The sequence below is a fragment of the Cyprinodon variegatus genome, unplaced genomic scaffold (genome assembly GCF_000732505.1).
Source record: "Cyprinodon variegatus isolate N-32 unplaced genomic scaffold, C_variegatus-1.0 Scaffold926, whole genome shotgun sequence".
Taxonomy (NCBI): Eukaryota; Metazoa; Chordata; class Actinopteri; order Cyprinodontiformes; family Cyprinodontidae; genus Cyprinodon; species Cyprinodon variegatus.
The window spans coordinates 270294-280351 of NW_015151379.1; the positions used below are offsets into that span (position 1 = coordinate 270294).

A 10058-nucleotide genomic window follows, 5' to 3' on the forward strand; every position below is an offset into this window, starting at 1 on the left:
AGGGTGAGTCTAACCAGGTGAGACCAACTCCAGCAGAGCTCTGACAGGGTGAGTCTAACCGGCTTCTTCCTGAAGCAGGTCTAATGTCTCCATCTGCTCATTTTAGGGCTGTGAAGAGGAGCAGAATATCGTGTGGCTGATCTGATGGAAGGAGGAGCTTCATTCCACAGTTAAAACCTAGAAAAGTGGAAGTTTGCTGATAGAAGCTGAGCTGCAGCTCTTCGCCGTCTGCTCCTCGGTGGTTAACGCCCCCCCTATAGCTGCTGGCTGAATGGATCCACTGATTGATCTACAGGAGGAAAGGCTGAAGGTAGCAGCACCTGTTTATTAAGGCACTGGGCCCAAAACGCTCCAGCCTGAACCAGCCAACTGGGATCAATACTGGGATCAATACTGGGATCAATACAGACCCAGAACCAACCGGACTGAACTGACTGGTCGTCATTTCAGACCTTTGTTTCACTTATTTTCTAATTGAAATGTGATTTCTGAACATAACGGGTTTAGATGAACCAGTGGAAATTAATTAAACCAGAGAAGAAGGAGGAGAGATAATCCCAGATTACCAACATCTGTTCTCTCTAAACATCATTTATTAAATGTTATATTGGAGCAGTTTGGTTTATTGATGAATTAGAACATAAATGGTTCAGTTCAGGTTAATCCTCCTGAACCTGAAGGTCAGACGGAGCTCAGAGAACCAAAGGAAGCAGGTTTCCATCACATGGACTAAGAATCCCAACCAGAGGTAGATGTATGGATCCAGATCCGCTCACCTTCTAGACACTGTCCTTTGAAGAACACCTTCTGCTCCAGACGGAACTTCTCCAGCTGCTCAGCAGACGAGAAGTTCAGCTCCCTGGAAACGGCTTTGCACTTCAGGATCTTCTTTGGTACGCGGGCTGAGGAGAGGAGACAGAGCAGCGTCACCGTCAGCAGGCGGCAAAACCAGCTGAACCAGCCGGAACACAAGGTCCACCTAGACAGAACCAGTCAGAACCAGCCTGGTCCCTGAACGGGCAGCCTGACAGAACCAGTCAGAACCAGTTTGGTCCCTGAATGGGCAGCCTGACAGAACCAGTCAGAACCAGTTTGGTCCCTGAATGGGCAGCCTGACAGAACCAGTCAGAACCAGTTTGGTCCCTGAATGGGCAGCCTGACAGAACCAGTCAGAACCAGTTTGGTCCCTGAATGGGCAGCCTGACAGAACCAGTCAGAACCAGTTTGGTCCCTGAATGGGCAGCCTGACAGAACCAGTCAGAACCAGTTTGGTCCCTGAATGGGCAGCCTGACAGAACCAGTCAGAACCAGTTTGGTCCCTTAACAGGCAGCCTGAAAGAACCAGTCTGGTCTGGGAAGCAGGGGTTTGATTAACCATCCTTCAAGAAGCTCCAGTACCAGATGGGTACACCAGGTTCTGGGCCAGCGTGTTCAGAAGGTCCAGGATGAAGGTCCAGTTAACTGGATGTCCCTGCAGGACATCTGTCCATCTCTGTCCATCTGAGCAGGAACAACCTGGATCTGAACAGAGCGGGGAGCCTCTGAGGTCATTTCATCAACCAGGAACATCAGGAAAATAAAAAAGGGCGACGGTGGCGTTGGATGTAGGCGTTTGCCCTGAAATTGAAGGGTTGACGGTTCAAGCCCCGACTCAGTGTCGTTGTGTCCTTGGGCAAGACCCTTCACCTGCATTGTCTACCGATGGTGGTCAGAGGGTGGCGCCGGTGTACGGCAGCCCCGCTTCTGTCAGTGAAGCTACATGGTGGCTCACACACTGATGGTGGTGAGCTACAGTGTAGCTCACCACCATCAGTGTGTGAATGAATGGGTGAATGAATGTAGTGTAAAGCGCTTTGGTCAGGTCTCCTGACTTGAATAAAGGCGCCATATCAGTACAGGACATTTACCATTTATTTCATCAACGCCACTTTTTCCCACAATGATGACGAGACGAGAACGCACAAAAATAGTTTCCAGAAAATAAAAATATGATGAAAATACAAAATTATTTTCATCAACGAGACAAAGACAGACGAAAAGTACGATCCATTGATGGATGGACATTAAGCAATTTAATTACTTATGATTAATTTGTAATTGTTAACAAAAGTGTTTCTTGAGCTTCATAGAAGATTACGCGTTGTTCCGCTGTTTGTCCTACATGGTGCCTGTCCCACAGCGCCCCCCAGAGCTCAGTCAGTAGTAGCATAGCTCAACTTCACAGTCATTGCGGATACCGGTGTGCTGTTTGTTAAACAACGCCTGGATGTATGGAGCCATTTCATTTACAACTCAAAGGAAAACAGCAGAGGAAGAACGCCACCAAAGAGTCTGCGGCTTCAACATGGCGGCGAAGAACAGAGCGAATCTGTAGTAGCAGGAACGGGTGTGTTAGCGCGTGGACGGGCGCATGCATGTGGCTCTGTGTCTGTCTGTCTCTCTGTAAAGAAGGAAGATGTTCTACTGATAAACTGCATATTAATGGTTTAAATTTCTTCTTCCCACTAGATTCCTGACCCAGTGACATCACAGCCAGATCAGAGGCTGGGGGAGGAAGGGGAGCCCCCCCACCCCTGACTCCAAAGAGAAGAAAGTCCAGTAGAACTCAGTGGTGAAGATTGGGTGTTCTGCCTGCAGGGACCATGGAGGATGAAGACTTTATGGAAATGATGAAACAAGCCGACAGAAGGTTCAATGTGTGCAGATCTATGTTAAAAAGAATCAGAGTGTGAGGTTCTATTCTGCACAGTGTTGACTATAATGACTAAGACTAAAATAGATTTTCGTCATTTAGACTAAGACTAAATTAAAGAAAGCTGAGAAATGAACGCGGCCTGGAAGCCATCATCAGACGGAGGTTAGCGCCTCAGTGGTGCCCAGCTGCTCAGAAGCAGAGGACCTACCTTCATGCTCCACGCCTGGCACCGACAGGTCCTCGGTTCCCTGCCACAGCACCTTCCCAGTCTCTGCATCGCGCAGATTCATCCAGTTTCTGTCAGGAAAACTTAAAGAAAACAAGCCAACCTCTGAGAAGATAACTAGAAGATAACCCAGATTCAGCTTCTGCTCGTCTGGAAAACCACCTCAGTGCAGGAAAAACTGGTCCGACGTAATCAGATAGCAAATTATTCTGAGTCTAAACTCAACCGTTAGCTGAAGGAAGAGCGACCAACCAAGAAGAAGCCGACCAAGGAACCATGCAGCTGCAGATCTTTATCACAGGGAGAACATCAGCTGGTCCAGCTGCAGATGCCTCCAGTCAGAGAGAGGTTCTCTGTGTGTGTGTGTGGGGGGGGGGGGAGTTTAGAGTTTAACTCCTTTGCTATTTATTAATTGTTGATCTGCAGAAGCGATGGCAGCTTGCAGGTAGAGTCCGCCTCCCTCCTGGATCAGCTTCTCTGATTGGTTGATGCTCCTGCGTCCAGCGGCAGAAGGTCATTTAATGAACGCCAGCGCCGGACGCTCAAACGCGCCGCTGTCCTCCATAGACTGCAAAGCTGACGCCCCCAACGCCTCTGGTGGGAACGCAGCTTTAGAGCAGTTTAGTTTCTGGAAATTACTTAAACCAGCGCTTATATTTTATGTCTTTAACCTTTAAAACATCAACATCAAACCCAAATCTATCATCTTATCAACTGAGGAGCAGCTTCTAAAAAGCGATGGCGGCCCAGTGATGTCAGGACTGACCAGGAAGCGCCGATCCTCCAGCAGCTGGAAGGTTTCATCTCAGTGAACTGAGCTGGGAAATCTGGAAAATATACGTCGCTTTATCAGACCAAACCTCCAGACTAAAACCATCTGGATTATTTAGACCCAAACAAACAGACTAACAGTAAAACATGAGGCTTTGTTAAACTGGTTTAGATTCAGAGTCTAAATGTTTTATTCCTGTATCGAATCGTCTCTGTACTAAAATTCATTGCAGGAATAACTTTAAACTGCTCAAAGGTCACATTCTATTTGGAGAAGATCTGTAGAAATAAACTGTGATGAAAGATTTTCCCTGAACTGATCAACTGCAGAGCCTCCATCCATCAGAGACCATCAGCAAGCGAAACGCACCAATCACAGCTCAGCATGCTGCTCCTGAACCACCAGCAGCTCCCTGGCCTCCAGTGACACAGCAGCAGAGCGAGCCTGATGGGACCTGTGGTTGATTCTGACTGGGAGCCGTCCCAGCAGGTCCACTGGGAGGAGCTTCAGATCCATTCAGTTATAAACAGGATCTCCTGTAGAGGTCTGTCTGCAGCAGGTCTGGATCAGCCTCTGACTGACAGTCTGATGAAGAGGAGGCTCACTGCTGTCCTTCATCTTCTTCCTTCAGAGTGGTCTGAACCAGACCTCATCAGGACTCCACCATCCCCACTGAGAGGCACGGTGGTGGCAGCATCATGCTGCTAGAGCATAAACCCCCAGAGGACGGGTTCTGGACCTGATGGACTGGTTATCCAGCCTGACCAGTACCACCCATCTTCTCTAATCAGCCCGTCTGTAATTTAATCTAATCTCTGAGTCTAAAGTCAGATTCCTTTCATGGGCTGGACCACAGGTTTGGTTAATCTGGACCACAGGTTTGGTTAATCTGGACCACAGGTTTGGTTAATCTGGACCACAGGTTTGGTTGATCCGGACCACAGGTTTGGTTGATCCGGACCACAGGTTTGGTTGATCCGGACCACAGGTTTGGTTGATCCGGACCACAGGTTTGGTTAATCTGGACCACAGGTTTGGTTGATCTGGACCACAGGTGGAACCAGGGAAGTTAATCACATCCACCACTGGGCTGCTCCATCAGAACCACTCCCTCCCAGACCAGTCCAGAGAGGGAGACCATCTGGGTCCACATGGACCGACCAGAACCACCAGAGAATATGAGCAGCTCCCAGTAATCCCAGTAACCCTCCACTCCCTGCTGGTCCAGTGATGCCTGGGTGGCCGGTCCAGCTGATGGAGCAGCTGAACGGATGGAGGCCCATGCTGATACCCGCCCCCCCATTTCCGGATTAGAACTGGGATTGGGCCCTAATCTGTGGCTGCAGGCGCAGCGCTGATGGTCAGACTGGCTGAACCGTCCGGAAGCAGAAACAAGCAGCCAACAAAGCGGAGCAGGAGCCCGACCTCCGGCCTGCATGGGGGCCCCCCGGCTGGCAGGCCCTCCATGGGGCCCCCGGCAGGCCCTCCATGGGGTCCTTAGCGCAGCTAGCTGCTAGCAGACAGCTTACATCACAGCAGAGGAAGGATACAGTCTGAAGCCCTTCAGTATTTCCTTGGCTCTGTCTTCTCCAGAAGACATTTCAGGAGTTTCTCTGAGCCGATCAGCGATTCTCCAGATTTAGCTGAACTTCCGGCCGGTTAACTGAACCCTGACCCCGAAGAACGGCTCCTAACGGCCCGAAGAGAGAAGCGAGCAGTTGGGCTACAAGATAAATCCGATTCCACTAATATAAGCAGCTAAATACGCTCCGGGAAACGGACAGCAGCTCGACCAATCAGCGCGCGGCAGCGGCGCCAACCAGCCAATCAGAAGGTGGGCGGAACAAAATGGATTCTGATTGGTCCGCAGTAGCGTCACTATGCTGCATTCGATGAAAACGGGAAATCCGTGAGGCGCCTTGGATTTTCCCACCTGGATTCATTTTTAGGACCTCAAACGTCTCATTTTAATATAAACACCGCGATAAAAAAAAACCCCCAAAAAACTGTAAAATTAAAATAAAGCGGCCTTAAACGATAACGTCTAAGAAATCAAAGCCCGTTGAGTGGTTGCCATGGTAAAGGCCATGATGTCACAGGAAGTTCTCCTGCAGTCTTTGAAGTGGTCAATATAAAACCAGTGGCTGCAGCAGAGAGGACCTCATTAATGGGACATTTATCCTTTAACTGTACTAAAATAATTAACATTTTGCTCCCAGTTGGTCTGCAGACCTTTGAACCATCAGAGGAGCTGCGCTGCCAACATGGTGGATAGAACAAAGAATTCTACTAACTAGACTCTTCTGCAGCAGAGAAGCTTCAGGCTCCATCAGAGAGCAGCTTCCTCCTCAGTCCATGACGGGAGGTCACCTGAAGGTGGAACTGAGCAAGTCAGTGAGTGTCTGAGGTCAGATCAATAGTTTAATATCTCCTGTAGGACCCGGCCTGCTGCCCGTCGCACCGAGTCCGGATGATGATGATGATGTCAGGACCTTCACAGCCACCGATCATAACCTGCGGTTAGCTGGGAAGTTTAAAAGGCCATCTGGGACAGCCGACCAATCACAGCGTCCCTGACGAAGGTGTGATTCAGGCCTTTCCTCCGACCCAATCGGACCGCGGTCCAGAGAAACAGACAGAGGCAGAAGTTTGACCAAACAAGCTTTATTAGGGGCCAGTCTACTCTTTCTTGGCAGCAGCCTTCCTCATGGCTGCCAGGACGTTGCTCAGCTCCTCCCTCTTCCTCTTGGCCCGGATGTGTGTGCCGATCTGAAAAACAACAACATCATGAATGATTGGTTCTGAATTTATTCATCAGACTGAAGCTTTGGCTCAGGATCACTGAGCCGTTCAGCTCCTGCTTCCCAACATTATGACCTTCACTGCTTCAGCATCTAGCCGCGGGGCTGAGCTTAGAGCCCAGGACCCCCGGCTGCCTGTGGAACATGGATCAAAGCGGGTCGGCCCAAAGGGAACCTCCACCTGCAGCTGCTCAGGAGTCCAGAACCAAAGCTGACCTCCCTGAGAAGATGCTGATGCTGCCTGGCAACAACAGGGATGGAAGAACCACCACCATGGAACCAGAACCTCAGCGATCCTGCTTTAAAGCAGGGCAGTGGCAGCATCATCCTGAGGGGCTGCTATTCACGTCCCAAAGTGGATCCCATCAGAAGGAAAGGAGAACAGACTGAAGATGACGGGTTAGGAAGCTCTGATCTGAGGAAGGAGGTCCACCCTGGACCCCGACCGTCTGCTGATAGCTCATAATGCCTCCAGAACCGGTCCTCTGAAGGCTGCTTCCCTCCTCTCACTGTGAAACCGCTCCCAGTCATCTTTAATACTGGTTCCCAGTATCAGAACATTTCTAATCTGCTCCCACAGCTTTGAAATGAGACCAAAGTTGCTGCTACTGTTCTACAGCGTTAACATCTGGGAGACCATGGATGCTTCTGTCCCACCAGGCTGGGATGCAGAGATCAGAGCGGTACCGCCTCACAGCAGCTAAAGACACCAGAAAACAACCAGACCTGTGGACTGAAGCAGCAGTGATGAGCAGCTGGAGGAGGGGGGCTTCATCGCTATGGTAACAACCAAGCACCCAGAAGGTCGCTTCTCCACTGGATCAGTTAATTTAGACGTTCCCCGACTTAAAGGGGAGCGCTGACATCCGCTGATAGATTTTTTTATCTTTTAAAACAAAGTAGAGTGTGTGTGACATCATCAGCGCGCGCCGGCTACCGTTCATTCATCCTGTCCGCTGAACTGCTGCTAGTTTTCCTCTCATGCCTGGAAGATGTCTAGTGCTGCTACCTCAGATGATCTCGCTCTCCAGATGAACCATTCAGATGAGCTAGAATGAATAGAAGGGGTAGAGCGTAGCCGCCTGTGGCCCGGGCTGCCTGTCACTACTACAGTCCGCCGCGCGGATGACATCATACACACACCGCTTCGATTATAAAAATATAAAAACATCTAAAGGTGGATGTCTGGGGGACAGTGATTGGCCTCCATGTTCTGAATGCTGGCGTTCCGTAAAGAATAAATGATGAACAGTTCAGTTTGTGCCTTCAAGTCGTTGCCCATAGGAAGACGTTACTGGATATAACCTAACGGAATATCTGCAGAACGGCTCCAAATGACACTAAACTCAGATGGGAGAGTAGAAGATGATGGAATGACGGAAAATCAAGGAACCAATGGAAAAACACTGGTGTTCCCCTTTAAATACCTCTCAGAATGAACGAGTGCCCCCCCCAGCAGAACCCTGATGGGGTCCAGCTGACAGCTAAGCTCTAACACCACTGAATTAACCAATTAATCTCCAGATGCCGTCTATAAGGTCAGAGTGTAGCTCATGGCTGAGGATGCAGATCCTCTGGGACCGTGGAAGGAACCACATTCACAATAATCACAGAAACAGCCGCTCTGCTGTCAGTCTGAGCAACAACCCCCCCCCTCTTACCCTCTTCTTGATGAACTTCAGAGCCCTCTTGTCCTTGGAGACCTTCAGCAGCTCCATGGCTCGCCTCTCATACGGAGCAAAGCCGCACACTTCTCGGATCATGTCACGAACAAACTTGCTGTGTTTGGTCAAACGCTGCAGAGGAACAGATCAGCCATCACTGTCAATCATCTGCTCTATGATCGGAGCCTGTTGGTGCAGAGCAGCAGATACTCACCCCGCGCCTGCGGCTGTGCTTTGGAGCGGTCACGTTCTTGGTAACTGGGTGGCCCTTATTAAGGCCGACGGCCATCGGGTAGCGGATAGCCATGTCTGCGGGAGAGAATCAGCCTTCATCAGCCATGGATGAACCCTCTGACCGGAGGACTGTAGCCATACCGGCAGACAGCCTGGGACACAGCTAGCACCGCTAACAGGCCGGTCCTAACTAAACACTTTAAACTACACAAAGTTATTTTCCAGACCCGAAAATTAAACATTTACTCTTCAACGTTTAATAAAACACCCGTAAAGCTGGTTTTCAGTTATTTAATTCACTCTAGCAGCTCTATCATTAAAAACTAGCTCCCCGGTGCGTTAGCATAACATAGCGCTAACAAGTACAGCGCTAAAATCCTTTAATTTCCAAAATGTTGCGGATCAAAATAACTCAGGAAAATAAAACAGATTTAACTTGTTTATTAGAACCGAAAAACAAATGAAAAACTGGAGGGATGGTTAAGATTTAAAGCAGATTCTGGTCAGATATCAGGGACTTACCTGCTGTCTATGATGGCGGTCAAACCGGAAGGACTGCTGACAGGAAGAGGGAGGAATTAACTAACGGTCTGCTGGGCACCGCGCTGATCCTACAGCGCCCCTGCTGGCGAGGAAGCACCGCGAGATATGACGAGATTTAAAACCGGTGCGGTGAAAATTTATTAGAGATAAAAATGTGAGGACCATTTTATCAGGACAGCGTTTAAATGTAAAACATTTAATCATTTTACTGCACGGACAAAAACTTGAATAATTCAGGTAACATAGAAACATTTTTTAAATATTTAAAATGGCGAAAGTAAAAGAAGTGCAATTTAAAATTAGGGGAAGAGATCGTATACATGTATGTAAATGAAAAAATCAAAAACTTTCATTATTAGGTTTCTAAAACGAACTTAAAATCTTCTGTTAATCTTAATCTCTGTTAGCTGACAAATATGGACAAATAAATCAAAACTTTATAGTGACGTAATGTCACAGTTTCTGACAAAATGCTAAAGTTAAGGTGATGCCAGGAAGTACCTCGCTGCAGAATGATTCTTTGTTAATTGTTGACTTTAAAACCTTCAAATGTTTTATGTTTTTATACTTTTGGAAACTGGCTTAGTTTTGCTTCTATTGGTTGTAAATGCCTGTTTATTTATCCTTTTATTTGTTGCCTTGCACATGTTAAGTTGATCTCCTGTATATAACTGTTATTTTGTCTTTTTTTTGTAAGAATGAAAAAGTTGAGATTCCTACTTTAAAATTTGAAATGAATGTTTCTGTTTAATAAAGTTTAAAAAAACAACAACTGCGGTTTGTTTTTCTGCTCTACAATAAATTAGATATTAGATTTATTCTACTTTATTTTAAAGTTTAAAGTATTGTGCAGCAAAAACCAAGGTAGGAAATCTGTATTAGGTAACTCTACTGTGATTTATTGTAATCTATTACATTTAGCAGCCTAAGTTACTGTAATGGATTTATATCGCTGAAGGTTTAGACTTAAATGTTTTTTTTTCTAACAGAAAGTAAAAAAAAAAAAAAACTTTACAATGTTTTGCTGAAAGTATAAAAGTCATTTATTTGGGAACAAATATATATAATAAAGTATTTATCTATTCATATTACCGTCCTGCATTGCTGAAGATTTGAACCCATT

At 47.4% G+C, this 10058-nt stretch overlaps 2 protein-coding genes across 2 annotated transcripts in view; both read right to left on the minus strand.

Annotated features, from left to right (window-relative positions):
* pde6d (phosphodiesterase 6D) overlaps nucleotides 1–5476 on the minus strand; it is a 12374-nt gene extending 6898 nt beyond the window's left edge. The window contains exons 1-3 of the mRNA XM_015398322.1: nucleotides 5244–5476; nucleotides 2904–2992; nucleotides 777–902 (exon numbers count right to left, since the gene is read on the minus strand). Of these exons, the coding sequence (XP_015253808.1) occupies nucleotides 777–902; nucleotides 2904–2992; nucleotides 5244–5293 (265 nt within the window). The 5' untranslated portion in view covers nucleotides 5294–5476. The remainder of the gene's footprint in view (nucleotides 1–776; nucleotides 903–2903; nucleotides 2993–5243) is intronic.
* An 865-nt stretch (nucleotides 5477–6341) lies between these two features.
* Nucleotides 6342–8985, minus strand: rpl36 (ribosomal protein L36). Its single transcript, XM_015398323.1, has 4 exons — nucleotides 8915–8985; nucleotides 8373–8467; nucleotides 8156–8290; nucleotides 6342–6462 (listed from the first exon to the last, which is right to left on the minus strand). The coding sequence occupies exons 2-4, from the start codon at nucleotides 8463–8465 to the stop codon at nucleotides 6373–6375; spliced, it is 318 nt and encodes a 105-aa protein (XP_015253809.1). The 5' UTR covers nucleotides 8466–8467; nucleotides 8915–8985; the 3' UTR covers nucleotides 6342–6372.
* Between the last annotated feature and the right edge of the window lie 1073 nt (nucleotides 8986–10058).